The sequence below is a fragment of the Rhinatrema bivittatum genome, chromosome 4 (genome assembly GCF_901001135.1).
Source record: "Rhinatrema bivittatum chromosome 4, aRhiBiv1.1, whole genome shotgun sequence".
Lineage (NCBI taxonomy): Eukaryota > Metazoa > Chordata > Amphibia > Gymnophiona > Rhinatrematidae > Rhinatrema > Rhinatrema bivittatum.
In genome coordinates, this window is record NC_042618.1 from 434,471,213 (window position 1) to 434,483,539 (window position 12,327).

A 12,327-nucleotide genomic window follows, 5' to 3' on the forward strand; every position below is an offset into this window, starting at 1 on the left:
AGAGAAAATTAAAAAAAAAACCCACATCAACTAGTAAATAAACTAATAGGATTATTGCATATTGTACAGGATACGCTAAATCAGAGACTCGTGTACCTTTTACAAAACATAAGGACTCAATTGCTTTATTTTCACTGGAAAAGTTCACTTACCAAATGCTTCTTCTGTGAGCTCATCACCAAGGCCATCTGCTGTTGTAATGGTACCACCAATACCTTTCTCCCCTTTCATTGCCTTTCAAATAGAAGCACACTTACATATCACAATAAAGATATATTTAAGAATTTGAGCTTTTTGATCCCACAAAATACCCCTCAATATTGGCAGATAATTTTTCTAGCATTACCATAGTATAAACTGATGCTATTTATTGGTCTATCAAAATTATTGCACGAAGGCAGAGCTTCCCAAACTTTTAGCCAATGTGACTCCATTTTAGCACTTGAACATTCACATAACCACAGAAAATGACTAAAACAAAATTAGCAGGAGTGAAGTCCCACTCCAACAATCATTCCAATCTCACCTTCACCACACTCCAGCTGATTCTCTCTGAACCTCCATCTTTTCTAGTCAATCCTCTCTCTCATCTTCCTCTCTTAACCTCTACCTGTTGCGCTGGGACGGGAAGAGCGCTAGGGGGTGAGAGTTGTGTGCCCCTGCGGTAGGACGTACCTTGCCTGGGGAGTGGAGACGGCCAGGCCCCTGCCGACCTGCACATCTTGGTGAGACGAACCATGCAATGTTGGCCTCTGAGTGGTCCTCTGACTACTCCAAGCCCTTTCGGACTTGCCACAGGGAGCAGCAGAGGCGGCAGGCCGGACATGAGGCAGGACCCAAGGTAGATGAAGGCCAAAGGCACTGGAGCTTGGATTTTGGAAAGAAGACGAAGACTTGGAACTCACACATGGAGGAAATGGAGGAAGAGCAAGGAACTCCGAAGACCCGGACACAGTTCAAGGAAGAAGCTCGGAGATGGGACTCGGAGCCAGGTACCCAGAGACGGGACTCTGAGCCGGAGCACTGAGGCAGGAGTCAGTGGAAGGGAGGTTAAAAGCCGGGATCAACAGGAGACTTGTGCAGCCGGAGACAAGGACGTCAGGACCACTTGGAAGACGGAACATCAGGACCACTTGGAAGACAAAACATCAGGACCACTTGGAAGACGAGACATGGAATCCAGAGACCAGGAACGCCAGGCAGGAACAGGAAGCGGAAGAGTTCTAGGGAGGACTAGTCCCAGATGACTAGCTCCTTGCCAAGGCGAAGTTGAATGAATTCCTGAGTCCTTAAGTAGGGGTAGACCAGGAATGCTCAGGGAGGAGCTTACAGGTGGGGCCCGGGGCAGATCCGGCCATGGGCCCTTTAAAGGAGAGAGGCGCGCGCCGGCACCTAGGAAACAGAAAGAGAAAGAGCAGGACCCTGGCAGTGGCCATGCTGCCGCTGAGAGGCAGGAGCAGGGCCGACGTGGGAGGTGGAGCAAGGCAGCATCCCTTCCGCTGTGGAGCAGGCCTCCAGGCCTGTTGGGGACGGCGTGGGCAGCAGCTCCGAGCCGCGAGAGGAGCAACTAAGTCTGCGGTTCCCTGCCGCAGTGAAGAGACGGCAAGTGCTGCCTCCTGCCGCAAGGGAAGTCCGAGAGTGGCACTGCCACGAAGAGGGTCCCGGCAACGGCTCCTGCCATGCCGGCCATGACAGCGGCCGCTGGAAGTAAAAGGCGGCTCGTGGCTCCAACCACGGGCCGCATCGCAACGGTACTCCCCCTCAAAGAGGGTCCTCTCCCCTCCATCAAGAGGTCGAAGATCCAGGAAGAGCATCTGGAACAAAGATGGTGCAGGCGCCTCCTGCAAGTTGTGTGGAAAAACATGGGAGAATGAGGAACAAAGGACACAGGAACAATGAGGAAACACAAGAACACAGGAACAAACAAACGAAGGAACAAGGAACAATGGAAAACACGGAATCAGAGCAAGGCAACACGGAAACAGCAGAACACAGAAGGAACAGCAGAGCAAAGAACAAGAACAATCGGAGAACAAGGGAACAAATGGAGAACAAGGGAACAAACAAGGAACAAAGGTACAAACAAGGAACAAAGGAACTCGGGAACTTCAAGGAGACCCAGGAGGGAATTCAGGGTGGGAACAGGCAACACCGGTAACACCAGGTGGGGTGCAGGCGCCTCCTGCAGGTCGTGGAGCCCCAACCTGGGAATGACGTAGGAAGAAGGTCTGGATGCAGGCGCCTCCAGCAGGTTGAAGGAAGGAAGTCCCCCCCCCAAAAAAAATTCTGGGGTTCGGATACAAGTCCAGGAACAAACCCGGGACAAAGCAGTCCCACCGGGTACATGGCCTTGGCAAACTGTTGCGCTGGGACAGGAAGAGCGCTAGGGGGCGAGAGTTGTGTGCCCGTGTGGTAGGATGTGCCTCGTCTGGGAGTGGAGACGACCAGGTCCCTGCCGACTTGCATGCCTTGGTGAGACCAACCATGCAAGGTTGGCCTCTGAGTGGTCCTCCGACTACTCCAAGCCCTTCTGGACCTGCCACAGGGAGCAGCAAAGGCGGCAGGCCGGACATGAGGCAGGACCCAAGGTAGACAAAGGCCAAAGGCACTGGAGCTTGGATCTTGGAAATAAGACGAAGTCTTGGAACTCACACATGGAGGAAACAGAAGCAAGAGCAAGGAGCTCCGAAAACCCGGACACAGTTCAAGGAAGAAGCTCGGAGATGGGACTCAGAGCCAGGTTCCCAGACACAGGACTCTGAGCTGGAGCACTGAGGTGGGACTCAGTGGAAGGGAGGTTAAAAGCCGGGATCAACAGCCGGAGACAAGGACATCAGGAAGAGGAAGAGCAGGATCCTGGACAGCGGCCATACTGCCACTGAGACGCAGGAGCAGGGCCGACGTGGGAGGCGGAGCAAGGCGGCATCCCTGCCACTGTGGAGCTGGCCTCCAGGCTTGTCGGGGACAGCGGCTCCGAGCCGCGAGAGGAGCAACTAAGTCCTCGGCTCCCTGCCGCGGTGAAGAGACAGCGAGTGCGGCCTCCTGCCGCAAGAGAAGTCCGGGAGCGGCACCGCCATGAAGAGGGCCCCAGCAACGGCTCCAGCTACGGGCCGCATCGCAACACTACCCCTCCAGAAGATCCTCTTTTACATTCCTCAGCTCCTCTCACCTCCCTAGTCCACTCCCCCCTCACATCTTCAACCCTTTTTGCATTCTCCTCAGTTGATTCTCAATCACCCCAAGCCTTTCTTATAACCCCTAACTGATCCTCTGCCATCTCTTCCCTTTCTCCCCATTCCCTTCTCACACTTCTCCCCATCCCTTCTCAGCCTCATCTCCTCCTTTCCAACACTTCTCTCATATTCCCCCAGCTAAGCCCCTCTCATCCCTCAGCTCTTCTTTTACATCCTCCAATCAATTTTTCATTCCCTCTCTCTCATCTTCCACAGCCAATCCCTTTCCAGCAGATCCAGCCCTCAAATAACATTTTCCTTTGGGCTCCAGGCCAAAGGTAAATGGCAAATGGTGAGTACAGAGGGCAGGCTGATGTGGCGCAAACGAGTTTGCTTACTGTAAACAGGGTTCTTCATAGAAGCAGGATGAATTAGCCATGACATATGGGTGACATTATCTAACTGTGCTGAACGGACCATTTTCTCTCTGAGCTCAGGAGAGCTTTGCTCTACTGAGTATGTGCAGGAGTTCCCACATGAGCACTGCCTTGTGAGCGCCTCAGTCCATCATTAGCTAAATAGTTGACTCTCCAAGGAGGCAGGTGGGTATTAAGGATAGCTAACTCATCCTGTTGTCTATGGAGAACCCCATTTATGGTAAATAAACTCACGTTTTTTGTTGATAAGCAGGGCTGAATTAGCCATGACATGCGAGGAATCCCAAGTTGAGGGCTGTACTGTGGAATGCTTACTGAGTAAGCAACCTTATTCCCTTGTGGAGAGTGGATTACTGGGAGAATACACAAAACTGCTTGTCCGTGTGGCACCCCTATCGGGGCTGGCCACCAGATGCCACTATCCCTGTCCTTGGAACACACTTAATGGGAGCCAACCATCCCTTCAGGTCCTCCCACCAGGAGTTTCTGATTGGATGACTCAGTGTGATTTAGCCCAGCTATTTTAACACTCAGAGGTTCAGTTAGAGGAAGCAGCATGTATTTTTTCCACACTCTGGTAGGGCCTCCGGCCTTGCCCAAAGGAGTTTTCTTTTAGAAGAGATACCTCACCGTGCACTCCCTGCCAGAGGGTCCTTCTTATAATTTACAGTGAGATAGACTTTTAAGCCTGATACCCTTTGGGGTGAAGGAACTCTCTTCAGGGGACCAAAGACCTGTGAGCCTACTCTACTCCCTAGGCAGGAAAGCACCAGTGATGGATCCTGCTGCGAGAGATAGTGAAGGTAGAGAAAGTATTCAGATTTAAGTTTTAAAGCATTTTTTGGAACTAAAGAGTATTGGGGAGGTTTCTGGATCCTCCTTCCCCACTGGGATTTCAGCACGAGATTAATAGACTGTTCCCCAGATTTTTCCACAAGAGAAATCACCTGAAGTAACAGCATAACCAAAGGGAGAAAGTACAAAAGAAGGAGATCCCATCCGGATTTCCACCCAAGGAATCAGGACAGGCTGGGTGTCTATGGGAAAGAAGATCTCTAAAGGGAGGATTTTTGCAGTTAAAAGGGAATCCACTCACTAGGATTCCACGGGTTAGCTGCTGGGAGAGTAAGCGCATTTTAAAATCACCATGGGCTCTACCCAGAGGTTTATAATAAGGACACCTCCCTACACAGAAAGAAACCCTGTAACTACAGTCAGATATACATAATTTTGGACAAATGGACTTTAATTTAACTTTAATAATCAGTAAACTTTATTTTAACACCCAGATCTGGCCCTGTCTGAGTTCTTACAGCCTCTCACCCCATGAGTATGGCACACACACACTGGAGACCTCTTTTCATCATCTGGGCCAAAGCGAGAGCTTCCCTCCATAAAAAGAGTCCCCTCCCCCCGGGGATTAAGAGTCAGCGTGGGAGTGAATGGCTAGCCAGCATAGCCCCAGAAGATATAAATAAGACTTTGTGCCCTTGGGACTTAAAAAAACCCCATTAATAGTTACATCTAAATTTACTGTCACTCTTTCCAGACAGTAGTGGGATGTGAAGGTGTGCACAGACAACTAAGTTGGAGTTTGCAGATGTCTTCGATAGGAACAGTTTTGAGATGAGACATAGAGACTGTCATGGCCTTTACTTGTAATCTGGACACCAACCAGGGTATAACAATGTGCAATGCAGTTTACTAACCAAGTAGATAGCATATGTTTAGCTACTGCTTCTCCCATCCTGTTGGGGCATAGGAGGTAAAAGCGAGGAAGCCTGACGATGTGGCTGAGTCCTTTGTACGTAATAAGTTCTAGCCCTCTTACAGTCCAAGAACTTTCTCACCCTTGTGAACAGGCATTTTTGTGAAAAATGTCTGTAAGACAATGGCTTGATTGATGTGAAAAGCAGGTACAACTTTTGGGAGAAATTTTGGGTGAAGGCGTAGTATCTACCTATTGTGAAAAAATTGCAGATAAGGAAAATGTGAGACCAGGGCTTGTAACTTACTGATTCTTCTTGCTGACATGATTAACACTAAAAATACCACTCTCCAAGTGAAGAATCTTAGCAGAACAGATTCCAATGGTTCAAATGGATATTTCATCAACTGTGCAAGGACCACATTGAGGTCCCACAGAACTGCAGGTTTGGAGACTGAGGGTTTTATATGCCATAAACCTTTTTGAACTTTGAGACCAAAAGATAAACAGAGATCGGCTTTCTGTCTATACAAAAGGATGGTAAGCTGCACTTGCACTTAGTGCACCCTCACTGCACAGACCTGAGGAAGACAGGAAGAAGAGATATCAAGGATCTAAAAATGGCAATTGGCATCAGGGGAGACATCTTTTCCGCTTAAAAGCATATGACTTCCTAGTTGATGGTCTACTTGCAGAAATTAAAATATCCTCTACCTTCTTGGGTAGTACCCAGGGAGAGATCAACAAATGCTCAATTTCTATGCTGTCAGATCGTGATAAAGTAGGTTTGGATGCTGAAGACAACCCTGCTCCTGCGTTAGGAGTGATGGCTGGTAAAGTTCCCAGTAGAAACGAAGGATGCACAGAGAGCTGAACTAGGTAAGAGAACCACACCTGTCGGGGCAAGGCTGGTGCAATGAATAATGTTTCTGCTTGATCCTGAATCACCTTCAGAAGTGTCCTGGCTACTAAAGGAAGTGGCTGAAAAGACCGAAATCCCATATGAACAGAAAAATGTCTGGCGTGAATCTGAACTTGCATGAAGAATGGAACAAAAAACTTCTACTTTTTGATTTATCTCTGACACAAACATATTAGGAAGGGAATGGTGAATAAAATGGAAAATGTTATAATGCCTCTGTATCACTCCATGGTGAGACCGCACCTTGAATACTGTGTACAATTCTGGTCGCTGCATCTCAAAAAAGATATAATTGCGATGGAGAAGGTATAGAGAAGGGCTACCAAAATGATAAGGGGAATGGAACAGCTCCCCTATGAGGAAAGACTAAAGAGGTTAGGACTGTTCAACTTGGAGAAGAGACAGCTGAGGGGGGATATGATAGAGGTGTTTAAAATCATGAGAGGTCTAGAATGGGTAAATGTGAATCAGTTATTTACTTTTTCGGATAATAGAAGGACTAGGGGGCACTCCATGAAGTTAGCATGTGGAACATTTAAAACTAATCAGAGAAAGTTCTTTTTCACTCAACGCACAATTAAACTCTGGAATTTGTTGCCAGGGGATGTAGTTAGTTCAGTTAGTGTAGCTGGGTTTAAAAAAGGTTTGGATAAGTTCTTGGAGGAGGAGAAGTCCATTACTTGCTTTTAATCAAGTTGATTTAGAAAATAGCCACTGCTATTACTAGCATCAGTAACATGGAATAGACTTAGGGGCGGATTTTAAAAGGGTTACGCACGTAACCCTTTAAAACCCCTCCTGTGCGCGCCGAGCCTATTTTGCATAGGCCCAGCGACGCACACAAGCCCCGGGACGCGCGTTTGTCCCGGGGCTTGAAAAAGGGGGGGCTGGGTGTGGGCAGGGCCGAAGCCTCCAGGCACAGTGGCCATTTGCTGCTGTGCCTGAGATCGTGGGCCGGCCGTTGGCCGGCGTGCACAATCTACACCTGCCCGGAGGCAGGCACAACTTCTAAGTTAAAGGGAAGGGGGGTTTTAGGTAGGGCTGGGGGGCGGGTTAGGTAGGGGAAGTTGGTGGGGGGGGGGGGGGGGTGGAAGGATAGTTCCCCTCCGAGGCCGCTCCGATTTCGGAGTGGCTTCGGATGAAACGGAGGAAGGCTGCGCCCAAATCTACGCCTGCACCTAAATCTTAAAATCCGGCTCTTAGTTTTTGGGTACTTGCCAGGTACTTATGGCCTGGATTGGCCACTGTTGGAAACAAGATGCTGGGCTTGATGGACCCTTGGTCTGACCCAGTATGCCATATTCTTATGTTCTTCTTTCTTATTATAAACTGACTCCATAGGGAAAATAGGCTGTTTGCCACTTCCTAGTTCAATGATAATTTGTATGGTCAAAAAATTTGATTTGAGATAATCTGCTAGTGTATTGGTCATCCTTGGGAGGCACATTGCCTGAAGGTAGGCTCCATGACTGAAAGCCCATGCCCAAATTCTTTGGGCCTCCTGACAGAGGATCCAAGAACCTGTTGTGCCATTCTTGGGTTACATAAAACATTGCTACCTGATTGTCTGTTTGCATTAGAATTTGTTTTTCTGGCACCAGGTGAGTAAATCCTCGTAGAGTGTAACGAATTGTTCTTAGTTCCAAGAGGTTTATCTGACATTTGTGCTCCATTAAAGACCACATCCGTTGAGTTTGACAAGGGTCCATGTGCATGCCCTAGCCCATGGTGGAGGTATCTGTTGCTAGTATTACCTGATTTGGGTGAATTCTCAGAGGCAAGCTATTGTGACGACTTCCAGTTTCAACCACCATTGAAGAGATGACTTTAAACTCTCCGTTAACTTGATAGGATGCGACAAGGACAAAATTAAGCAGAGTAGTTAAATCTCAAGCAGACTGTGATAAATTGCAGGAAGACCTTGAGAGCCTGGATGATTGAGTGTCCAAATGACAGATGAAATTTAATGTGGACAAGTGCAAGGTGATGCATAACGCAAAAAATATCCCTTGCTGTGGTTACATTATGTGAGGTTCCACATTAGGAGTTACCACCCAGGAAAAGGATCGAGGCACCATAGTAGATAATACATTGAAATTGTTGGCTCAGTGTGCTATGGCAGTCATAAAAGCAAACAGAATATTAGGAATTATTAGGAAGTGAATGCTGAATGAAATAGTGGATGTCATAATGCCTCCACTCCATGGTGATACCGCACCTTGAATACTGTGTGCAGTTCTGGTCGCTGCATCTCAAAAAAGATATAGTTGCACTGGAGAATGTACAGAAAAGGGCTCCTAAAATGATAAAGGGGATGGAACGGCTCCCCTATGAGGAAAGGCTAAAGAGGTTAGGGCTGTTCAGCTTGGAGAAGAGACGGCTGAGGGGGATATGATAGAGGTCTACAAAATCATGAAAGGATTTGAGCTGGTAAATGTGAATCAGTTATTTACTCTTTTGGATAACACAAGGGCACTCCATGAAGTTAGCAAGTAGCTCATTTAAAACAGTTTAGAGAAAATTCTTTTTCACTCAATGTATAATTAAGCTCTGGAATTCATTGCCAGAAGATGTGGTTTTGGCAGTTAGGGTAACTGGGTTTAAAAAAGGTTTGGATAAGTTCCTAGAACAGAAATCCATAAACTGCTATTAATCAATAAGGCTTAGTGGCTTCGGATCTATTCATTTAATGTCTGGGTACTTGCCAGGTACTTGTGGCTTGTTGGCCACTACTGGACACAGGATACTAGGCTTGATGAATCCTTGGTCTGACCCAATATGGCATATCTTATGATGCCAGATGAAGATTTGGTTACCCCATTTGTGTTCCTGACCCACAGTTTGGGAAGCCCTGCGCTAAGGTCATGTTTAACTACAATAGTGATTCAATGGCTGTCAATGGTAAAACCTGCATGTGTTAACTATACATATGACAAAGAAAATTATTGTGGCGGGCCAAAAAGAATGTTAATAGCAATAGAATCTAATGTAAGGTAGAATATTGCTTTTTAATCATGAAAGCATCACTCTCTCAGGGAGAATGGCAGGTACATAAAGTGTCCTTTTTGGACTCTTCTGGATAGTATGCAAGCTAACTGGCTTCTGATGTAACATTTTCCCGTATAGGGTTGTTTTCCCCTCAGCGTTCTTTACCATCTATGCCATTCTCACATTGAATGACGGTATATAAAACACTCAAATAAATAAATAAATAAATATGTCTGGCAGTAACATCTACATAAATTAGCATGTCTTTCCCTTCTTTGCTTTCACTATCAGTACATTTTTTTCCTCAATTCCCATCACTTGTTCATTTCCTCAGAGATAAAAATAAACGTACTGATGAGGAGAGGCGAGGATACCAAAATGTCACTCGAGGGTACTACTATTCTAAGTTGTAATATGGTAGCAACAATGTAGTACGAGGAATTAAAATCTATGGAAAGCAATCTAAAAGAAGGCATCCTCCTTTAAATTAATTTGATGCTTGTGAAAATAAACTCATAGGCAGAGACATCAATGCACCAGAAAAATTAAAGAACAATAAAATCATGGAAAGTGCAGACAGTGCTTTTCCACAGATGAAGGACTTTATATAATATGATTTTATCTCCAACTAAATAAAAATTAATTTCAATGGCAAAATACTGGCTCTAATGAGATACACTGTGGGGGGAGACAGCCAGTAAAACTTACAACCACACCACTTCGGGATTTCAGTTGAATACTCATAACATTCAAGTTCAAACTCACCAAGACAAACTGCTACTCTGCATTCTTTTGAGATTTATGTTTTTCATTTTGTGATGAATTTTCAGAGGCATGTACCACATAGAACACAGGTTTATACATGTAAATGGCTTGTTACAAATTTGCCCGGGATTTATGTGTGTGAAAATATGCATGAAACTCGATTCTGCCTACGCTTTTATGTGTACAAAAAAAAAGAGGCGTTCTAGTGCACTGTCAGGGTGGAGTTTGGATTTCCGCACATACTTTTGATTTTAAAAAGTATGAGGATAACTTTCAAAACTGCTTGCATCCACCCACTTAAGGGTGTATATGGGCACACGCAAAGTTGCTACTGTATTTTATAACCAGCATGGAAAGGTTATAAAATTGAGTACAATGTGCACAGAAATGCTAACATGTCAAAACCACGAGCTGCACAAGTTCGGACTCATCCAGATAAATGCCAATTTATCCAACTAAGTAGCGGAACATAGCCGGATAAGTCTGAAAAGTGCTACTTAGACAGACAAGTAGCGCTTTTCAGACTTATCCGGCTATGTAGGCCTGCTGCAACAGAAAAGCACCAAATGGTCCATCTAGTCTGCCCAGCAAGTTTCCCATGGTGGTATCTGTTGCACTGTGCAGGTTACCCCATGTTTGTCTCAAGGGTACTAACTGCCACTCCGCATAGTTACCCCCAAGCCTTATAAAGAAGGGTAGCAATATTTATAATCATAACCAAGCAACTGTCAAACCCATAAAAAATTACTTAGCCGGATAAATCGGAATATAGCAGGATAAGTGCTGCTTCTTTTCCGAATAAATTCAAATTTGTCTATCTAAGTAGCTGAATAAGTTGGAAATTAGCCAGATAAGGGTGACCAACTCATATACCATCGATAAACAAGCTAAATTAGCTGTGCTCCATGAGCGACGTCATCTGGCGGCACATTGCAGAGTTGTCTCTCAAGTCAGTTAAAGTTTTGATTTACTGAGTATGTGCAGGACTTCCCGCATGAACGACAGTTCCAGAACTCTGTTCAGTCTTTTTTTCATCCACACTTTGCATGGATGCAGGAGATCCTGTCTCTCTACTTCACTGATCTCTCACATCTTTTTCTCAAAAAGAAAAAAAGAAAAGTCACTTTTCAGTGCTATGATGGCTTTGCACCCTACAGCAGGCTTTAAATATTGTGCCTATGGACATATGTCCATTATGGATGGCCATGCCACTTGTTACATTTGCTTGGGCCCAGACCACAACCAACCAATTTGTCAGGACTGCGGCCTTATGTCCCCAGGGGCTCAACGCCAGAGGGCCAAAAAAATAGTCCATCTGCAAACAGATGTTCATCAGCCTACATTGGGCAGCGCCAAAGCACAAACGGTGCAAAACCAATGGTGAAAAACATCATGTTTCACCTACTCCATTTCACAACAAATTGGCCCAAAAACACAACGTGTATACCAGAAAGCTAAAAGTACAAGTACAATATATCAAAGCGGTTTTACTGGTCAAATTGCCAGATTCTAAGAAACGCCATGTAGAGAGCAAAGGGCCATCCTCAGAAACAACTGTTCAAAAGGCTTTATCTAAGCACCCTTCTACAAGTGCCAAAGAAAAAAAATCATATGATGCATCATCGCTCGCTGCACTGTCGATACATGGCGCACCAAAGAAGCATGGCACAATTATAGCGCACGGCACATCATCGACTCATGGTGCATTCGTACATCACTAACTCATGGTGCCTCAGCAGTATACGGTGCATCCACGGCTCCTCACCAGTGCATGGCTCCTCATCCAGGCACACTGCATCTTCAGCACACGGCGTTCCATCGGTGCACATCGCGCAAGAACTGGCCAAGAAAATTCACAGAGCAAAACATCATAAATCCTGAGAACGGAGCAGAGATGTATATGAGTCTCGCTTCCTAAGACCTCTATGCCGAGCAAGTTCTTCTCACTCAAATAGGGATTTGGCACAGGGATTTGGCAGCTATTCCACCATCCAGAATGCCCATACCTACATATCCACCAGGACTACCTGTCTACCCAGGGCCGGTGCAAGGGGATTAGGCGCCCTAGGCGAGCCTTCTCCCTTATGCCACCCCTCCCCACAGTCGCGCCGCCATCCCCTGGTCTCGGCCCCGACTCCTACCTCATTCTCGATCACGCTCACTGACTGTGTGCTTTTCTTGGCCGCGAGCAGGTTGGGCACTGCTCGTAGTCCGCCAAATCTCCACTCCTCTTTGCCGCCGCTTTTGGCCCCATATGGCTCGCACCCAGTGGCGCACCAAGAGTCTCCGGTGCCCGGGGGACTGCATTTGTGTGCCTCTCCAGCAACCCCTCCC

General features: G+C 46.5%; 1 protein-coding gene across 2 annotated transcripts in view; it reads right to left on the bottom strand.

Annotated features, from left to right (window-relative positions):
* The window catches only part of NFYB (nuclear transcription factor Y subunit beta), a 99,028-nt gene that overhangs the window by 32,347 nt on the left and 54,354 nt on the right, over positions 1–12,327 (bottom strand). For both annotated transcript variants that reach the window (XM_029601516.1, XM_029601514.1), the window contains one exon: positions 153–234. In XM_029601516.1, coding sequence (XP_029457376.1) covers positions 153–234 — 82 coding nt within the window. The remainder of the gene's footprint in view (positions 1–152; positions 235–12,327) is intronic.